Source organism: Somniosus microcephalus, chromosome 3 (assembly GCF_052327205.1).
Source record: "Somniosus microcephalus isolate GS21.2 chromosome 3, FLI_Smic_1.0, whole genome shotgun sequence".
Classification (NCBI taxonomy): domain Eukaryota; kingdom Metazoa; phylum Chordata; class Chondrichthyes; order Squaliformes; family Somniosidae; genus Somniosus; species Somniosus microcephalus.
The window spans coordinates 50450771-50472504 of record NC_140989.1 but is presented as its reverse complement, the minus strand read 5'-3'; the positions used below and the strand labels follow the sequence as shown (position 1 = coordinate 50472504).

The window sequence follows — 21734 nt, the reverse complement described above, 5'->3', positions numbered from 1 at the left end:
GCTGCAGGAGGAGCAAGGCGCAGAACACACAGCTACTTTGAAGGAGGAGGAGGAAGAAGCTGAGGTGGAGATGGCACCAGCAGTGCACATTGCTGCCCGGGAGGCCCAAGATGGCCCCATAATGGCCCGATTTACTTAACTTGCACCAGTGCACCCATATGGCTCCCAGGTGCTGTACCAACTTCGCCGCCGCCCCCAACAACACCACAAAGCAGTCCTAAAATGACCAAGCCTCTCCTGTCAAGCAAACACCCATTGCTCGAAGTTAAGTAATGTCTCACCATTCACTCCAAGTGACAAAGCCACTTCCCAGGTAGCTGGCAAAACTGGACAAGACAGGAAAGTAGTGCAAAGAAATAAATTTATGTGCATCATAAATAGAAGTTAACCTTAACATTAAGGGGGCTAAATTCGGTTGATTTGTGCCTCCCATTAGCGCCCTAAGGCGCAAATCAACTAGCGCCTGGGCGCGGCACTGCTAACGCCTCCCACGAAATTCAGCGGGAGGTTAGCGGTGTGGCGCTGTGCCGCCAGCGATGACGTCATTGCCATGTGCAGCACCCTGTTCGCGCCGCGGCTGTAATATTGGGTGGCGCCCCCCGACTTACCACCGGACACTATGTCTGCCGGGGTCAAGGGGGCCTACCTGTGGCCGGGGCAGCGCTAGTTAAAGGGGAGGTGGCGGGCGGCCATTTTTGTTGCTGGCCACCTGCCAGCACCTGCCCCCGTTGCTGTGGCTCTGCTGCACAGAATGGGAGGAAAAAGAGTGGTAGAGCTATAGTAATAGGGGATTCAATTGTAAGGGGAATAGATAGGCGTTTCTGCGGCCGCAAGCGAGACTCCAGGATGGTGTGTTGCCTCCCTGGTGCAAGGGTCAAGGATGTCTCCGAGCTGCTGCAGAACATCTTGGAAGGGGAGGGTGAACAGCCAGTTGTCGTGGTGCATATAGGCACCAACAATATAGGTAAAAAGCGGGATGAGGTCCTAAAAGCGGAATATAGGGAGTTAGGAGGTAAATTAAAAAACAGGACCTCAAAGGTAGTAATCTCAGGATTGCTACCAGTGCCACGTGCTAGTCAGAGTAGAAATAGAAGGATACTTCAGATGAATACGTGGCTAGAGGAATGGTGCCAGGGGGAGGGATTCAAGTTCCTGGGACATTGGAACCGGTTCTGGGGGAGGTGGGACCAGTTCAAACCGGACGGTCTGCACCTGGGCAGGGCTGGAACCGATGTCCTAGGGGGAGTGTTTGCTAGTGCTGTGGGGGAGGGTTTAAACTAAAATGGAAGGGGGTTGGGAACCTGAGCAGGGAGACAGAGGAAAGGGAAACAAGGATAAAAGCAAAAGATAGGAAGGAGAAAAACAAAAGTGGCAGTCAGAGAAATCAACGGTTTAAATCAAACGTCGCCACAGTAAATAATAATTCTAATAGGTCTAAGAGCGTTAAAAAAACAAGCCTGAAGGCTTTGTGTCTTAATGCGAGGAGCATTTGTAATAAGGTGGATGAATTCGCTGCGCAAATAGAGGTAAATGAATATGATTTGGTTGGGATTACGGAAACATGACTCAAGGACGGCCAAGACTGGGAACTCAACATCCAGGGGTATTCGATATTCAGGAAAGATAGGCAAAAAAGAAAGGGAGGAGGGGTAGCATTACTGGTTAAAGAAGGGATTAACACAATTGTAATGAAGGATATTAGCTCTGATGAGGTGGAATCTGTATGGGTAGAATTGAGAAATACTAAGGGGAAAAAAACATTAGTGGGAGTGGTATATAGACCTCCAAACAGTAAGGTGGAGGTTGGGGATGGCATTAAAAGGGAAATTAAAGAAGCGTGCAATAAGGGCACAGCAGTCATCATGGGTGACTTTAATCTACATATAGATTGGGCTAACCAAATTAGTAACAATACTGTGGAGGAGGAATTCCTGGAGTGTTTACGGGATGGTTTTCTGGACCAATATGTCGAGGAACCAACCAGAGTGCAGGCCATCTTAGACTGGGTATTATGTAACGAGAAAGGATTAATTAGCAATCTTGTTGTATGAGGCCCCTTGGGTCGGAGCAATCATAATATGATCGAATTCTTCATTAAGATGGAGAATGAAGTAGTTGACTCAGAAACTAGGGTCCTCAATTTAAATAAAGGAAACTACGATGGTCTGAGGAGCGAGTTGGGTAGGATTGATTGGGGAATGGCACTCAAAGGGTTGACGGTGGATAGGCAATGGCAAACATTCAAAGACCGAATGGATGAACTACAGAAGTTGTTCATCCCAGTTTGGCATAAAAATAAAACAAAAAAGGTGACTCAACCGTGGCTAACAAGGGAAATTAGGGATAGCATAAGATCCAAGGAGAGGACATACAAATTGACCAGAAAAAGCAATAATCCTGAGGATTGGGAGCAGTTTAGGATTCAACAAAGGAGGACAAAGGGATTAATTAAGAAAGGGAAAATAGAATATGAGAGTAAGCTTCCAGGGAACATAAAAACTGACTGTAAAAGCTTTTATAGATATGTAAAGAGAAAAAGATTGGTGAAGTCAAGCGTAGGTCCCTTGCAGTCAGAATCGGGGGAATTTATAATGGGGAGCAAAGAAATGGCAGACCAACTAAATACATATTTTGGTTCTGTCTTCACAAAGGAGGACATAAATAACCTCCCAGAAATACCGCGGAACATAGGGTCTGATGAAAGGGTGGAACTGAAAGAAATCAGTATTTGTAGGGAAATGGTGTTAGGAAAATTGATGGGACTGAAGGCCGATAAATCCCCAGGGCCTGATAATCTACATCCCAGGGTACTTAAGGAAGTGGCCCTAGAAATAGTAGATGCACTGCTGGTCATCTTCCAGAACTCGATAGACTCTGGAACAGTACCCATGGATTGGAGGGTAGCTAATGTTACCCCATTATTCAAAAAAGGTGGCAGAGAAAAAGCAGGGAATTACCTGACATCGGTAGTGGGGAAAATGCTGGAGTCCATTATAAAAGATGTAATAGCAGAGCACTTGGAAAGCAGTGACAGGATCGGACAAAGTCAACATAGATTTACAAAAGGTAAATCATGCTTGACTAATCTACTGGAATTTTTTGAGGATGTAACTGGTAAAATAGATAAGGGAGAACCAGTGGATGTGGTGTATTTGGACTTTCAGCAGGCTTTCGATAAGGTCCCGCATAAGAGGTTAGCGTGCAAAATTAAGGCACATGGGATTGGGGGCAAGGTATTGACTTGGATAGAGAGCTGGTTGGCGGACAGAAAGCAAAGAGTTGGAATAAACGGGTCGTTTTCCGAGTGGCAGGCAGTGACTAGTGGGGCACCGCAGGGATCGGTCCTAGGACCCCAGCTGTTCACAATATCTATTAATGATCTGGACGAGGGAATTGGATGTAATATCTCCAAATTTGCAGACGACACAAAGCTGGGTGGGAGGGTATGCTGTGAGGAGGATGTCATGAAACTCCAGTACGATTTGGACAGGTTGGGTGATTGGGCAGAAACATGGCAAATGCACTATAATGTGGATAAATGTGAGGTTATCCACTTTGGTGGCAAAAACAGGAAGGCAGATTATTATTTGAATGGCAATAGATTGGGAGAAGGGGAAGTGCAAAGAGACCTGGGTGTTCTTGTGCACCAGTTGCTGAAGGTAAGCATGCAGGTGCAGCAGGCGGTTAAGAAGGCAAATGGTATGTTGGCCTTCGTAGCAAGAGGGTTCGAGTACAAGAACAAGGATGTCTTGCTGCAGTTGTACAGGGCCTTGGTGAGACCGCACCTTGAGTATTGTGTGCAGTTTTGGTCACCTTACCTGAGGAAGGATGTTCTTGCCATGGAGGGAGTGCAGCGAAGATTCACCAGGCTGATACCTGGGATGGCAGGAATGACGTACGAGGAGAGATTGTGTCAATTGGGCTTATACTCACTGGAGTTTAGAAGATTGAGAGGGGATCTCATCGAAACCTATAAAATTCTGTCAGGTCTGGACAGACTAGATGCAGAAAGGATGTTTCTGATGGCCGGGGAGTCCAGAACCAGGGGTCATAGTCTAAGGATAAGGGGTAAGCCATTTAGGACTGAAATGAGGAGGAATTTCTTCACCCAGAGAGTGGTGAACCTGTGGAATTCTCTGCCACAGAGGGCGGTGGAGGCCAGTTCATTAAATATATTCAAGAAAGAGTTGGATATATTTCTTGAGGCTAAAGGGATCAAGGGATATGGGGAGAAGGCAGGGACAGGGTACTGAATTTGGATGATCAGCCATGATCTCATTGAATGGTGGAGCAGGCTCGAAGGGCTGAATGGCCTACTCCTGCTCCTATCTTCTATGTTTCTATGTTTCTATGTCCCCGGCCCCTGTGAAGCCCCCCTGCGGGGTGCCGGCTGCTCTCCGTGAGCCTGGAACTCCTCGAGTGCCAGGCTCGTTTGCCGGCACTCACGATCCCTGGTGGCCCAGCTGGGCGCCGGGACGCGCTGCGCCAGGCCCTTCCCCTTTAATAAGGGGAGGAAGGCCTGCAGTACCGCGGCATGTAGTGGCATGATATTGACTCGCAGCGCCCCAAGAGAGACACGGGACGCTTCCAGTAGCGCCCCTCCTCCCTCTCGGGGTGCTACCTGGGAAAATCGGCCGCGGGGGCGCTAACTTTTTCGGAACGCTGCCCAATTTTTACCCCTAACATTTTGGCAAACACCCATGTGCATACCCTTGTGCATCTAAGATTGTGTCACTTTTCTTTTCCGAGTGCTTCTACAAGATGCACCCGCTGTGGCTTCAGCAGAGGAAGAGGTAGGCTGCTCACTTCCCTGCTCTGACTGCTTTGACACTTTTGGCAGATGTCCTCTGGGCTTTAGGGCCTTTGAGGGCCCCACCAAAGACTGCTCCTCCTGTAACTGTGCAGGGGAAGACTCGACCATCGGGATCCAAGACAGCATATGGGACTCTGACTGAGGGGGAGGCAATGTGGGAGAAGTGGGAGTGCTTTGAGAAGATCCCCCACTTCCATGTCCCCTCTCACCATCATCCCTCTCATGGGCTACCCGCACTTCCCTGCTAGCAAGGAGCTGGACACATTGCTGCCTATCAGTGGGGCCATGAACGCACAAGTTTATGTTGGTATCCTTCCTCAAGATGAGGTCAATGAGAGTCTGCAATCTGTTGTTCGCAGCAAGCATGTTCTCGTTTGACTGGCACATTTGCTGCTCCATGCAGGAGGCCATCATTTCCATGGAACAGCACATCATCACCATCGCCTGCAATATGGTGGTGCTCATGTTGGTGATGGACTCCCCCATTCTCTTTACAATCGCACACATCATGGCTGCAAAAGCTGTCAGAGCCTCGCGCATTTGTTGCTGCTCCTCCAAGACCAACCTCTTTGTCGACGGTCCCCGAGGTTCAGCATTTGCATGCAGCTGAGCAGAGCCTGGAGCAGTCCACACCCTCCGGCGAGGACTCTCCACTGCTGTCCCTGTCTCCACCAACTGCTCTTGCGCACTTGTGATCTGTGAGACACCAGGTGACAACACGACTCTACGTCTCACAGGACCAACCGATGTGCGCGTAATTGCGCTGGTGCTGGGTGCGCATGGGTCTGGTGATGGTGCATCCTCAGCGAGTGGAGCTTCCTCTGAGGAGTTATCTTCCTCCTCTGGCTGGACAGTGGGGGGTCACTTGATGGACCTGTGGGAGAGTAAAGACATAAATTAGAACTCTAATGATAAGAATGTGCAACGTTACCATTACGCACATGATCACATTTCACTGGCTGCTGACATCAAGTCACCATGAGTGACTATTGTATGCCATGTGGCTGTATGATATTTAATTCTGTCACCAGGTTGCTGGGAGGTCCCCTTCTCTCCGTCTCCCAACGCCAGCAGCTCTCCAACTCAATTGATTTGCAGTTCCTCCTCCTCTGCTGGAATCAATATGCTGTATACTGGAGGGCCACCTCCGGTTCTTTGCCTCTCCCTATTGTTGTGGGCTCTCTTCTCCGGCAAGGAGGGAAAGAAGAGAACGTTGAGTGAGAGTGATGGAATGAGTGTAAGAAATGGATGGACTACATCTGTATGAGGGAGTGGTGTGACATTGCCAAATGGCCTCCTTCGGTGGCGTTGCTTCGTATGATTGCATTAGGATGAGGGTGAGTGTCAGTGGTGGTTAGTCAGATGGGGATGTGAGTAGGTGCAGAGAGAGTGAGGGATAGGTGCACCTTGCAAGGTAGGTTGGTGTGACGATTGACGTGCAGGAGTAGGCTTGGGAATGCAGACTGATTGGGTTGTTGGGGTGTCACGCACATCAGGATGTAGTTGAATGTGGCATTGAACTCACCTTTCCTGACCTCATGAGATCATTAAATCTTCTGCGGCACTGGATCCAGGAGCGCCTGACTACATCCCTGCTGCTGACATCCTCCGCAATCTCCAACCATGTCCTCATGGTCTCACTGGATGGTCTCATGCACCCGTTCCCAGGGAACAGGGTGTCCCTGCGTGCTCGAACTCACTGGAGCAGGACTTCCAGGGAGAAGTCAGAGAATCTGGGCGCTGCCTTCTGCCATTGGGACTCCATGCTTTCCCTCAAGCCTCAGGTCGAAAATCTTTAGTGTCTCACCAACCACAGCTCTCCCAAAGACCTGTGATCCTCCTCCAACAACCTTCAAGTCTGATGTGTGGAGCCCCTTTAAATATCTCATCTCAAGGCGAGTCATCAATAATGTCATCAGACCCGCTCCATTTAATTGGCCAGGAAACCTGCAGGCCTAGCTCAATTGATCTAATTGAGTTAAAGACAAAGTGGATAGCGCGCTGCCGAGTACTGCGTGAGGCCGACCCACTGCGCCCCACCCCCCCCCACCACCACCCCCCGCACCCGACTCGCCTCACAGTTAAAAATTCTGGCCAATGAGTTAGTAGCCAGCAGATAGTTACTGAGGGAGGGGAGAAAGTCTTTTTTAAGTTGCCTAAAAAGCTCATTTTTTGGCCATTCCATGTGGCTTCTTTAACCAAACTCACTGCTCCGAAAGTATGTCAACCTATGAAGGTATCAATTAAATAAATCAACAGTTAGTTTATCAGGTGATTCATGAATATTACAGAAACGTAAAGGGTTGATGTAGGGCAAAACAACTTATGAATTTCCCAAACTCTTCAAAGGCTTACGTAAGCATGACAAGTAATACAAGAGTAGAATATGAAAAACACTGTTCAACATTCCCTATTCTGACTAATTCTTGTCCTTATAGAATTACATTAAACTGGGTTTGGAATTAATTTTATTGTTAGCTGTTGCAATTTAATATTCAGCACCAGTGGAAGTAGTTGCCAAGGAAAATAATAGCATGCATCTCACACAGAGCTATTTGATACAGTCTATTGTATCAGTAAACAATTCTCATCTGTATCTTTGCTTGTCTCAATACCAGCTGGAGTGACTCGTCATAAGTGTTTAACAGAAAAAGAAACAGATATTGCAGAGCAGTTAATTGTTCTATTTTCAGATCTGTGCTGCAAAGTCCTTACATGCAATTATTATTTTATAAATTATTTATATGCAAGCCTCTTGCCTCCATTTTCTGTCCACAGCTCAATTCAATATGAATTATGGGCAGAAAATGGAGGTGAGAAGACATACAGGCCTAGAAATTGAGTGGGCTTAGCGCCCATTTTGCGGCGCTAGAGGGCATTGCGCTGGACTTACAGCCGGTTTTGAAATTGACGAGGGCCCAACATCGGCGTTACACCGGTAGCGCTGCGCCGGCACCGATGACGTCATCGGTGTGCGCAGCGTCCCGGTTGCCGTGGTGACGGGCCCCAGCGCCGAAATTCAGTTGCGGCCGCCTCGCCCGTGGCAGCCGCAACTAAGACTCTGGCAACAGAGTCTTGCACGACTTTGCGCCGGCACATAAAGGTGGAGCGGCGGCCGGCCGCTTTCCCGCCGGCCGCCTGCCCGCACCTCCCTTCCCGGACTCCCCCACCCCCCCCCCCCGCGGAACAGATGCTTCTCGGCTGCGAGCCCGGCACTTCCCCGAGGTGCCGGGCTCATTTTTGTGAAGATTTTACCGGCCAGCGGGCGGGTGCAGGCAGCTCCTCCTTAACTGAAGGAGGAGGCCTGCACTTCCCGAGCCTGCCGCACCGCATCGGGCGCCGCAGCGCCGGAATAGCGCCGCAATGCGGCGCGTAGCGCCAGTTTTCAGGCGCAAACAGCCTTCAGTAGCGCCGGCAGCCGTTTGGGCGCGGCGCTACTGAATTTTTGGCGCGCACAGCGCGACTTAGCACCGGCGCTAAATTTCCGGTGTTAAGCCCCGGCGCAGCGCAACCTCAATTTCTAGGCCACAATTTATTATAATAAATTGATCCAGATCCCTTATCTTCCTGTATAACCTGTATTTGAGAGGGATGGAAGAGTCCAGCCCACAGATGTCTCTACTGATGTTGTTAATTCACTGGCCCACCAAGGTTATTCCTGAGTTGTGAGAAGGCACATAGCACATCTTTCTTTTTCCCAACCAGGCAGTTTTCCTTTCTCTCCAACTGAAACTAACAAAACTCAGCTTTTAGTAGAAGCTTGAGCTTGAATTCCATGTATTAGGAACTTAAGTTATGAGGAAACAAAGGAGATTGTTCACCAGGTTGGCAGACACAGCAGATGTGACAGCTTCTGAAATGGATTGAAAATTGGCTGAAGCAGTGAAAGGAATGGGTGGTTGTGCATGGAGCTGGATCAGCAGAGTGCCTGAGGGATCGTTGCTGTTTACAATATACATAAGTGATTTGGAAGTGGGTACTGAAACAAAACTCTTCAGGTTTGCAGATGGAAACAGTGTTGCAAGGACTACAATCACCAGGAACAGGCTGATCAAATACAGAGGCACCCTGGATAGATCAGGGAGCAGGGGTGATAAGTGACAGATGTCACATATAAGGCTCCATTATGGGCCCAGAAATTTGGGTCTCCACAGGTGAGTACGCACGGCGTACTCACCCGTAGGCCCGATGGAAGTGCTGGTTTCCTGCATATTATGTCCGTGTATAATTCAGACACGGACTGCAGGAGTTGATTCTAACAAGTCTTTACTGAATGGAGACAACCTGGAAACTGAAACTACAGAAGCCTGCTAGGGCCTTTTATACAGGGGTGGTCACTGCCGGTACTGCAGTCTGAGACCAGTTATTCCCTTAAAGGTACATACACAACAATTCCTCCCCTTTTAGATAAACAGTACATAACATTCATTTAACAACTAAATAATAACGAATTACAATTACAATTACGGTTGCTAGATACATTGGTTGAAGTTAAGCAATTATAAGTTCAGTCTTTGAGGAGGCTTCCTGATTCTGTCTGGATAACACCTCTTTGGAATATCAGGTTCTTCTGGCAAGGTTGCGTCGGGATCAATGTCGTTGTTTGGTTCGTCTGCTTCCAATATCACCGATTCTGCGGTAGATGCAATTGGTACTTCGGTTTCATCGCCAGGTGTATCAGATCGTGGTGTGGAGTTGACGTTTTCCAGTGACTCTAGAATCTGGTCAGCATGGCATCTTACAATGCTCTCTCCAACGTCCACGGTATACATTAGAGGTCCTTGCCATGTACAGAGCGTTCCTGGCTGCCATTTCTCTGTGCGGTAGTCCCGGGCCAAAACTGGTTGACCTATCTTAAAACTCCTGGTCGGCCTTTCATTCATATTCTGAAACTGCCTGTTCTCCACATCTCTTCTGACGTTTGGCTTAACCAAATCCAAGCGGCACCGTAGTCTTCGATTGAAGAACATCATGGCTGGAGTTTGGTTGGTAACCGCATGTGTCGCATTCCGGTAGGCAAACAAGAAGTTATCCACCTTGTGTTGTAGGGGTATATCTTCATTACACATTGCCTTGATAGCCTTCTTGAATGTTTGGACAAACCTCTCGGCCAATCCATTAGTGGCTGGATGATATGGGGCGGATGTGTAATGCTTAACACCATTGTTCTTTAAGAGCCTCCGGAACTCATCAGACACAAACTGTGGTCCATTGTCAGAGCAAATCTGTTCAGGCAGCCCATTCCTGGCGAATATGGTTCGTAAGACTGTGATAGTTTTTTCTGTGGTGGTTGAGGACATTTTTATTACCTCTGGCCACTTTGAATGTGCATCCACCGCAATTAAAAACATCGAGTCCATAAAGGGACCAGCAAAATCAATGTGCACCCTTTGCCATGGAGATGAGGGCCACTCCCATGGATGTAAAGGGGCTTGTGGTGGGGCGTTTTGGACCTTCTGGCATCCTGTACAGCTCTTGGTCATCTCTTCGATTTCTCTATCGATTCCCGGCCACCACACAAACGCTCTGGCTAAGTTCTTCATTTTTACCCCTCCCAGATGACCCTCATGAAGCTCCTTGAGCACTCTATCCTTCAATTTGGGTGGAATTACTACTCTGGATCCACACAGCAAGGTTCCTCTGCGCACTGATAGCTGTTCTCTTCTCGGCGAGAAAGCTGGCAGCAGTGGTTCGCCATGTGCTGGCCATCCCTTCACCGTTAAATCATAGACCCAGGAGAGTGTCGGGTCATTTCGTGTTTCCTTTTCTATGTTTGCATTCGTCACAGGGAGACATTTGACTATAGTCGAGTGGAATAACTCCACTGGCTCCACCGCCAGTTCTTCTTCCACCGTCGGCAACGGTAGGCGCGACAATCCATCAGCATTCCCATGCTGTTTAGTTCCTTTGTACTCGATGTCATATTGGTGTGCCCCTAGGAAAAGGGACCACCTCTGTAGCCGTTGTGCCATCATTATTGGTACGCCCTTCTGAGGGTTGAAAATGGAGACGAGAGGTTGATGATCAGTTAGTAGAGTAAATTTTTGACCATGCAGGTAGTGATTGAACTTCTTCACCCCCCACACCAGGCTGAGGGCCTCTCTGTCAATCTGGGCATAGTTACGCTCGGCTGAAGTTAACGAGCGTGACGCAAAAGCTATCGGCCTCTCTGAACCATCAAGGAATTTATGTGACAGTACCGCCCCAATGCCGTAGGGAGACGCATCACACGCCAGTCTTATCGGTAGTGATGGGTTGTAGTGAGCCAATACTTCTCTTGAAGTGATTAGGTCCATACTCTTCTGAAAGGCCCGCTTACATTCATCGCTCCATTTCCATGCTACTCCCGTTCGTAGTAGGGCATTCAGTGGATGCAGAATTGTGGACAAATTCGGCAAAAACTTATGGTAGTAATTCACCAATCTGAGGAATGACCTCAGTTGCGACACATTTTCAGGCGCTGGAGCCTTAACTACCGCTTCAATTTTGTCAGGGGACTTATGCAACCCCTCTTCATCAATCACGTGGCCACAATACGATATCTGTTTCTTAAAAAACTCGCACTTGGGGCGATTGGCTCATAGCCCATGTTCACGTAGTCTAGTGAGCACCTGCTCTAGATTGGCAAGGTGTTCACTGTCATCTTCACCTGTCACTAGGATGTCGTCTAAGTAACACTGAGTCCCCGGAATCCCTTGCAGGACTTGTTCCACCGCTCTTTGCCATATCGCCGGAGCTGATGCTACTCCGAATACCAGTCGATTATACTGGTAAAGACCTTTGTGAGTGTTTATCGTGAGATACTTCCTAGAGGATTCTTCAACCTCCATCTGCAAATATGCTTGTGCTAGGTCAATTTTTGTAAAACGCTTCCCTCCAGATAGTGAGGCGAAGATATCTTCTATCCTTGGAAGAGGATATTGTACTGTGTGAAGGACTGGGTTCACCGTCACCTTGAAGTCCCCACAGATGCGAACCTTCCTTGCCTCCTCAGACTTATTGTTTAACGTTTTCTTCATGACAGGAACAATGGGTGTCGCCCACTCGCTCCAGTCTACCTTAGATAACACGCCTGCATTCTCCAGATCTCCAGCTCTGCCTCGACGGCTGGCCGAATTGCATATGGTACCGGTCTTGCTTTGAAAAACTTGGGAATTGCATTCTCCTCTATTTTTATCGAGGCGGTTACGACTTTAAGAGTGCCCAGTTCTTGTTGAAATACCTCTTTGGCATCAGCTAAGATTGTTGACAATCGTCCAGGAGTGACGTCGTCATCCTTTTTACCAGCCACCGTCAGTGCCTGAATGGAGTGCCAGTCTAAACTTATCTTTCTGATCCATTCACGTCCCAATAACGGTGGTCCACCATCTTGCAGAATGTAGAGATACAATTTCCGTATTTTCTTGCCGTTGTATTCGACAGGCACCCTTATTTTTCCTCTGGGGTATACTTTTAGCCCCGTATACGTCCTCAAGACAATGGATGTCTCTCTCAAGGGTATGTGTGAGAATAGCCGCTCGTAGTCTTGTCGATTCATGACGGTTAGAGCTGATCCTGTATCCAATTCCATTTTGACTTGGGACCCTGCTATCGTGAGGGTGACCCAAATGGTTCGGAGATCCTCTTTTGCGATTACGTTGTGAAGTTTGAGACAGCTTAGTCTCTTGTTCCCGGATTCACTATCGCTCATCTGGTCTTCGGAACTACTGTCCGTCATCTTTTGTACTTTCCTGTACAGTTCCTTAGTAGCCTTTTTGTTGTCGTTGGTCTTCTTCCCAGACCTGCAAACTCGTGCAATGTGTCCCATCTTTCCGCATTGCCTGCATATTTTGTCCTTGGGCCAGTGCATATTTTGTCCTTGGACCAGCAGTCCTTCTGGTCATGGTTTGTTCTGCCGCAGCGATAACATTTTGCAAATCCCCTTGTCATTTCGTGGGTGCCGTATTCCTGTGGCTTTTGTTGTATTTCCACAGCTCCCCTTGCTGCTGCTTCGTACGATACTGCCATGCTGAAAGCCTTATCTAGCGTCAGCTCTTTCTCTGAGAGTAACCTCTTCTGGGTTCCTTCACTCAGGAGTCCACAGACAAATTTGTCCCGTAAGGTATCTGCCAGTCCTGCTCTGAACTGGCAGTGCTTTGATAGCTTGCGTAGTTCCGTAAGGTAATCAGCATTGCTCTCATTTTTATGCTGATTTCTCCTGTGGAATTTAAATTTTTCTGCTATCAGCAGCGGTGTAGGATTTAGGTGTTCCTGTAGGATAGCAACAATTTCGTTAAAACTCTTCGCCTTCGGTTTGGCTGGAGTAATCAGGTCCCGCAATAGGCCGTACGTTCTTGCGCCCATTAAATTTAGCAATACTGATGCCTTTTTCTCATCGGCTATTTTGTTTGCCTCGCAATATACCTCGACTCTTTCCACATACGTGGTCCAGTCTTCTATTGCATTATCGAAGGCAGTGATATCGCCAGTCTTTGGCATCTTGAAAATCTAAGATGGCGCCTCCCGCGCTTTGCCTTCGTCCCCGATGGATCAAAATGGCGCCTCCCGCGCTTTTCCTTCTTCCCCGCCGAGTTAAGATGGCGCCTCCCACGCTTTCCTGCCGCTGCCAACGCTGTTGCTGGTGATTATATTTATTTTACTATCCTGTAATGGCAACGCCCTATGGTCTTCGCGCCTCCCCGATCGCTGCTGCCAACGCCACGCTCCGCGGTATTTTTATTTTTCTATCGCGCTTCAATATTTGCTCCGTTAATTGAAGAACCGTTCCCGTCGTGGAGCGGACCCTCTGGAACACTTCCCTCGCTCTTCTTAGGTCCGAACGCTGCCCGGCTTCGAAGCACCGGCCGCGCCCTGTGTGCTCCACCCTCTCTCTCTCTCTTTGCTTCCCGACTCGCTGCCCAGCCCCGTTGCAGAGCCACCCGATCGAGCTCTAGCCCGCCGCAGCCCAGGAAGGATCAGTGCACTACCTGCCACCAGCCCGATTAGCTGGGAAACCACAGACTGGAGAACCAAGCCTGGCTCTCGACAGTCTCTCCTGCACTTTTCAATTCGATGATTTGGAGGGCGGTTGCCCACGGTCGACGCCCGTTTCTCGAGTTTCTTTAGATTTTTTTTTTTTTCTTCTGGCTTCGACCTTCAATAACATCGTCTGAGGTGCTGCAGAGTTGCAGGTAAGTTCGTTTCTTACTCGTCGCCAGTATTATGTCCGTGTATAATTGAGACACGGACTGCAGGAGTTGATTATCACAAGTCTTTACTGAATGGAGACAACCTGGAAACTGAAACTACAGAAGCCTGCTAGGGCCTTTTATACAGGGGTGGTCACTGCCGGTACTGCAGTCTGAGACCAGTTATTCCCTTAAAGGTACATACACAGCACTGCATGCACTGCGCATGCACGGGAAACCGGCACTTCCGAGCCCCTGAACGAAGAGGTTCAGAGGTCGAACGCGTGCGCGGGGGATGCTACGCGTGCGCATCAAACTTCGTTTTTTTTACAGGTTTTCCCGGGAACGTAAGCCTGCAGAATTTAGAAATATAAAAAGCAGGCGTAAGGCCTGCTTTTTACAAGGTAAGTGGTGAATTAATTAAAATTAAAACATTTTTTCCACAGGTTTATTATTTTTAAATACTTTAAAGCAAGGTAAGTTTAATTTTAGCCCCGTTAGAAAATAAAATTATTTTTTTCAAAAATTTAAATTATTGTTTAAAATAGTTATTTCATGTAATTTATAGTTTATTTTAAAAATGTGATTTAAAAAAAAATTATTTGAAGATTTAGTGCTATTTTGGGGCTGTAGTATTTATAAGTCTTGACAGCACTTCCTGTCAGACTTATGAATGGAGCATTCCCTGCTCCGATTGGCAGCCCATGGCCCACGTGATCCCAGGGGATGCATCGAACTAACTGCGCCCCTGGGATACGCAAGCACTGCGCGCCGGCAGCTGGACCAGGCCCCGGATTGGAATTCCATGGGAGCCCAGAGCTCAACGGCCGGCGCGCAAGGTAAGTGCAGGTCGGGGGCTTGCACCCGCGGGAAGCCCTCGACCCGAATTTCTGGGCCATAACTTTAGCACAACTTCTCCAAATGGCACTCCCTTCCAGCGAGGCCTTCTGCTTGCAGTGGGGTTCCCTGCATTTATCCTATCGCGAGAAGGCCGATGGGTATAGTTAATCAATGAAAAAAGAACATAACATGTTGGGCCAGAAGATTTTTCCAACAATTCATATGTTCTTATGAAATGTGCGACAAGACGCAGATATGTCCACTCAGGTTTCCCAGTCAAGAATTAATTTCTATATCATTGTAACTATCATTGGCATAATTGTCAAAGCCAATAGCTGCACCATCATTATCTTAAATTTTCTATGACGTTAGTAAATTAATAACCTAACAGGAAATTTTCTTCAAACTATCCCAATTTTGTTCCAAGCTTAACATTTTTAATGTATTATTAGTAGATCTCCCATGCTATTGTTTATGGTGAGTCAGAAAATTTGCTGTTCTTTACAATAGTGGTGTTTATACCATGTAACGGATTAACATCAGCGGGGCCGATTTACAGTGACTGATTAAGTCAAATTCCATTTGCATTAAAATGTGTTCTGGGATTTTCTATTTTTACCGGTGCTTTGGGAATTGAATTTCACAAATCTGTCTATTATTCAGTGAAAATTGTAATGAGCAACTTTTATATTCTATATATTGGCCCGGAATTTGCGGTCCAGATGACGGCAAACTGGCAGCGTTCAACATCATTCCGCCTTTGAAACTGACCGCAACTTCGGGATTTGGCGCATGCGGAAATCCTGAAGTTGTGGTCTGTCACTCACTGCTCCTCCACGGGCTGAATTTTAAGAGCTTACTCACTTCCTTGTTCACTGCCTGTGAGAATTCAGCATTTTGATTGGCTGCTTAGACAGCTTGTTGACGTCACAGCAGCTCGCACTGTGGGATCCCTGCTATACTCCATTGATTTGAACTATGCGTCGGAAAAGCCAAACTTCTTGACAGAGAGATCACGAGATCTTTGTGCGAAGCTTACTTCGGGGCCAGCGGCAAATGCCTTTGCTTCGCCGCTGACCGCAAATTCTGGGCTATATTTTTTTTTACTAATGTGTTTCATTTTTATCCCTTACCAGTTATAAAGCTGAGAATACACAGCAAGATAATATGCAAAATGCACCAATTCGAGGTAGATATCTGGGGGAGAACGGTGGTTTGCTCTAATGTATTGAAACAACACAGGTGAAAAATTTGGACTTTCCTGTCAAAAAGGATTTATCATATTGAGACAGTACTACTACTGCCGTCTAAAACTTTCTATAGATGCTTGTGTTACTCCCTGTCCTAATTACATTATATCACATGTAGCTGATTCACTGGTAGCCCCTCCTGGTACTATCTTTTTCCTATCTTTTCCCTGTGTTTTTCTTTCCAGCTGCTCCCGTGCTACACACTAGAACCTGTGAATATCAGACACTATTCTCCCAAGTTTCTGCTGGTTACTCTGAATCTGGTTACCTTGTATTGACACAAACATTCATTTCCCTCCTTAATTGCCTGACCTTCACATAGTATTTCCTCTTGTAGACCCAGCAGAGATCATCAATTAGTCAGGAAGAGAATCAGATGTTCTGAACTAGCATTTTACCACTTCCGACACACAGTACAGCTCATTATTCAGTTAATCATACAGTTTCCATAAAATATAATAAATAATCCCATTTTTATTTTCAAATCTATTGAAAACTTCAAAACTGAGATTGCTAGATTTTTGTTAGGCAAGGGTAGTTAAGGGTTATGGAACCAAGGTGGGTAAATGAAGTTAAGATGCAGATCAGCCATGATCTAACTGAATGGCGGAACAGGCTCGAGAGGCTGAATGGAATACTTTTGTTTCTATGTTCCAGACTCTATCGTTTGTGAAGGTCAGATAGCAGGGCTGAATGACAGAGATGTCACAAAGGGTAAATATTCTGGGCGGTTTTTATTTGCTACTTTTGCGGATCAGGGAGTACATATACAGAACTTACCCTCAGAAGGTTAAATAAGTGAGATAGAGTCCATCATGGAGTAGTCCATATGGTCAGTGGAAGGATTGGGACAAATGGCCTTTACTTGTTCCATGCTTTCTTATGCACATGTTTTTTTATCTTTCATTCTTATAATTTATATTTTTATAGAGTGGCAGAACATCTATGTTCCAAGATACAGAAACCTCTATGATTACAATTCGTCAAGAAAAGGATTACTCTATTCTGTTGAATGAAATATGGACTGTTTGGTTCATGTCTCCTTATAAAATTATTTTAAGATTCATCTTTTTTCTATATGTGTAATTTACTATTTTTCTCATACCCACCACAAGTTGCAGAGCCGTCTTCACTGTGATACCTGCAAGCGCATCGAACAGAACCAAAAATGTTGATGCATTCATATTTAGCACTAGCACAGGAGGACACATTCTTGCATTCATCTATATCTGTAAACAGAAAATAATTCTAAGGTGATATAACCACAAAATCAAATTTAACATCTAACAACGTAAGTGAAGCCAAGTATAGGAAAAGCCCATTTAACTCATTGAAGTTCATGGCCGGAATTTTCCCCTAAATAAATGGGTGGGTTTGGAGCGTGGGAGCAGTTACATTGTTAAAAATGGGATTTCCAACCTGATACCACCTCCAACCCGCCCACTTCCGGTTTTAGCGGAGGCAGGATTGGGGGTGGGTGACCAACCCACTCCCAAGGGTCGGTACATCAATTTAAATATTATAATGAGGCTGGAAACCTCTTTTTTCACTTCCATTTTAAATTTAACTGCATGTGGACGGATTTCACACAATTCGTGAAATCAGGTCGTTAAACTGAGTTGGGGACTACTGGATCTAGGAGGTAAGTGGCTTTAAACCTACCTCCTCCTGGATCCAGGGTCCCAACCTAACCTCTACCCACGGCCACCCCCCCAGCGATCAGAGACCCCTTCATAAAGCCTCACACCTCACCCCACCAATGATGCTGAGACTGGCCACAATCCTCCAGTGGCCATCCTGATCCTCTCTCCCCCCCCGCTGCCGATCCCTGGCCAACACCCGCTTCTGTTGATCCCCCCACAATCCCCAACACCCTTCCCCGACCCCTGACCGACCCCCCTCAACCCCCGCCAATCACTGACTCCCCCGATCCTCAGGCTGACCCCCCCTTCACCCCGCCGATCACCGGTCCCGACGACCCCCACAAAAAATCCCCAAAGCTCCCCCCCCGGATCCCCGATACTGCCCTCACTCCCGATCCCTGATACCGCCACGCCGATCCCCAACCCCTCCCACAATCCCCGACCATGCCGACCTCACGATCCCTCCCCCGGACCGACCTCTTTCAATCTGGCTGGCTGCAGGAGGGAATCCAAGGCCTCACATTGAAACCAGGCCCCGCCGTTAAAATCAGCAGCGCCTGTGGGAAACCCGGCCTCTGGTTTTCCCGCCCGCCTCAGAGGACCCCCCCACTGCCACCCCGCCTCCCTTGAGAAAATTCCAGCCCATGACTTTACTGCCCTAACTCTCCCATTGTAACATTCAACTATATTTTGAAAGTTCTTAGAGCCGATTTTCACTTGTTACGCCATTAAAGGGGTGGTAACAGTCTCAAAATAGGGCCGGAAGCCTTACTGGAACAGGTCGGAGGGTGTGCCATGCATGTTCCATGGGTGATGGAGCCAAAGTGGCCTAGCAAAGGTAAGTTTGGAATTATTTTTATGGGGCCTGGAGGAGAAGGTGTAATTTTCCAGTCCCCACAAAAATAACCTGAGACACTGCCCCCGCCCCCCGCCTCCCCATCCCTCCACAATCTCGACCCTAACTAATTCTGTAAAACCATTCAGCGGTATGCCTGGGAGAATTTGTAACGTGTAAAAGCCTGGATGGGTTGTTCATTTTGAGGTCTTTTATTTCCCCAGCAGAGAGCTTGGGAGGGTAGTCCAACCAACAATACCTTATTAACCTTTCCCTGAAGCCCATTCCTTTTAGCATGGCCTTCCAGTGTACTCATTGAAATCTGTCAAATGCTTTTCTGGATCCAAGAACAGCAAAAGGGCTGGATCCTGAAAGTAGCTAATATGGGGTTGTAGGAATGTCTAGTTCCTATCCAAAGACTGAGGTCAACTCAGGCGATCAAACAAAACGACGTTTAATGGAAACTAACAGGTTTAAACAAGTAACTACAGGAGAACATCGAGTGTAGGTCTGCTCAGTTCAGAGGCTCCACGAGGACTGCTCGGGCAGTCCCATGGATGACGTCATGACGTCATCACGTTCTTCCCGTCAGTGGGGGATCACGTGATGTACGGCGTGACGTCATCGCGTTTACCCGCCCTGTTAAAGTAATCACACTCTGTACAAGTAAACAGTATAATTAAAGATACAGACTCAGGCTGTAGCTAACATGTTGTTAAAGGGAATTATATACAAATGATCTGAGTCCTTTAGTGGCTCCGCCACATGCGCCCCCCCAGAATTGTCTTTAACAGCAAAAGTGAGACGGCGAGGAGGCCTGATAAGCCTGTCCGAGCGACTTCTGTAACCCTGAGGTGGAAGCTGATGGGCGGTGGTCGGGCTGGCGGGCGGTTGTGGTGGATCTGGCACGGCGACTGTGGGCGGTCGGCCATGTTTTGGTGGTTGGGCGATCTCGACTGGGCGTACAGGTCTAAGTGTGCCGGCTTCAACCGGTCCACCGAAATATGGTCCGGTTTACCTCCGATATCGACCGAAAAGTTTTTGTCTCCCAGCTCTATGACGCGGAAGGGACCAGTGTAAGGAGGCTTGAGCGGATCCCGGTGAGCGTCGTGGCGGATAAACACGTACTCGGCGTTTTTCAGCTCAGTTGGGACGTGGGAGCTCTGTAAGCCGTGATGCGACGTAGGCACTGGAGTGAAACAGCTGGCTGCTTCCTGGTGGCTGACGAGTTGCTGGGATGCAGACCATGGCTCTGTTGGAGACGGGAGGAAATCCCCTGGTACCCGTAGTGGCTGGCCATATACGAGTTCCACCGAGGACGATTGCAAATCTTCTTTGGGTGCCATGCGAAGACCCAAAAGGACCCATGGAAGTCTGTCCACCCATCCCGCGCCTTGAAGACTGGCCCGCAGAGCGGCTTTGAGCGACCTGTGGAATCGCTCGCACAGACCGTTCGCCTGTGGATGATAGGCGGTGGTGCGATGTAGCTTGGTGCCGAGCCCCTGCGCCACAGCGTTCCAGAGCTCAGATGAAAACTGTGGTCCACGATCGGAAGAGATGTCCGCCGGTACCCCGAATCGAGCAACCCAAGATGAGATGAAAGCTCTGGCTACATCTGTCGAAGAGTTGGAAACCAAAGGAACCGCCTCTGGCCATCTAGTGGTGCGGTCTACCATTGTGAGGATGTGTGTGAAACCTTGAGAAGGTGGAAGCGGCCCCACGAGGTCCACATTCACGTGGTCGAAACGACGCTCCGGAACAGCGAAAGTGGCCAATGGAGCGTTTACATGCCGTTGTACCTTGGCCTTGTGACAGACCACGCAGGTGTTGGCCCAGTCGCGGACATCCATGTGCATACCCTTCCAGACGAATTTTGATGACATCAGCCTTTGCGAGGCCTTCATGCCAGGGTGTGACAACCCGTGTATGGCGTTGAAAACTTTTCTGCGCCAGGCGACTGGTACGATAGGGCGGGGAGCTCCCATGGAGACGTCGCAAAGTAGCGTGGTGCCTGCGGCATGGAATTTGATGTCGGCCGCTTGGAAGCTAGAGGGGCTGGTCCTGTATGCTTGGACCTCTGGGTCCGAGGTTTGATCTGCAGCCATGAGGGCATAGTCGATTCCGAGTTGGACTGCGTGAACAGTCGCGCGGGAGAGGCAATCCGCCACCAGGTTGCCTTTGCCGGACAAATGCTGAATGTCCGTGATAAATTCTGAAATGAACGTCAGGTGACGTTGTTGCCGAGCTGACCACGGTTCGGCGGTCTTGGCCATAGCGAACGTTAGTGGCTTGTGGTCTACAAAAGCCGTGAACGGACGTCCCTCTAGTAAGAACCGGAAATGGTGGATGGCCAGAAAAAGGGTTAGCAACTCCCAGTCGAAAGTGCTGTACTTTCTTTCGTTTCGCCGTAATTGACGGCTGAAAATCGCCAGCGGTTGCCACGTCCCATTCACCCACTGTTCCTGCACTGCGCCGATTCCGTAGTCTGATGCATCGGTGGCAAGGGCAATGGTTGCACCTGGAAGCGGATGCGCCAGCATGGTTGCGTTGGCCAAGGCGCCTTTGGTGTCGACGAACGCCTGGTCCATCTCGGCCGTCCAGCTGATCGGATCCTTACCGGACTTGGCCTTGAGGGCCTCGTACAAGGGATGCCTTAGGGACGAACCGGTGATAAAAATTGACCATCCCGAGGAACTCTTGTAGGGCCTTGATGGTCTACGGGCGCGGGAAAGATGTAACGGCCTCGACCTTCGTCTGTAAGGGAATTGCGCCGTTTGATGTGATGCGGTGGCCCAAGAAATCAATCCGCTGCAGGCCGAACTGGCACTTGGCCGGGTTGATAATCAAACCGTGTTGACTGAGGCGTGTTAAGAGGGTGCGCAAATGGCAGAGGTGCTCCTCTTTGCTAGGGCTGGCGATGAGGATGTCGTCGAGGTAGACGAAGATGAATTTTAGGTCCCGAAGCACGGAGTCCATCAAGCGCTGGAAAGCCTGTGCAGCATTCTTCAAACCAAACGGCATCCGCAGAAATTCAAACAGGCTGAATGGGGTGATGACTGCGGTTTTCGGGACGTCTTGCGGGTGCACGGGGACCTGGTGGTAACCACCGACGAGGTCGACTTTTGAAAAAAAGTATTTCCCGCCAAATGGGCCGAGAAATCTTGAATATGCGGGATCGGGTACCGA

General features: G+C 48.4%; 1 protein-coding gene across 1 annotated transcript in view; it reads right to left on the bottom strand.

The window, feature by feature from the left end:
• Positions 1 to 21734, bottom strand: part of LOC147121047 (mucin-like protein) — a 117462-nt gene that overhangs the window by 37947 nt on the left and 57781 nt on the right. Inside the window, exon 11 of the mRNA XM_085977688.1 lies at positions 17180 to 17299. Coding sequence (XP_085833814.1) covers positions 17180 to 17299 — 120 coding nt within the window. The remainder of the gene's footprint in view (positions 1 to 17179; positions 17300 to 21734) is intronic.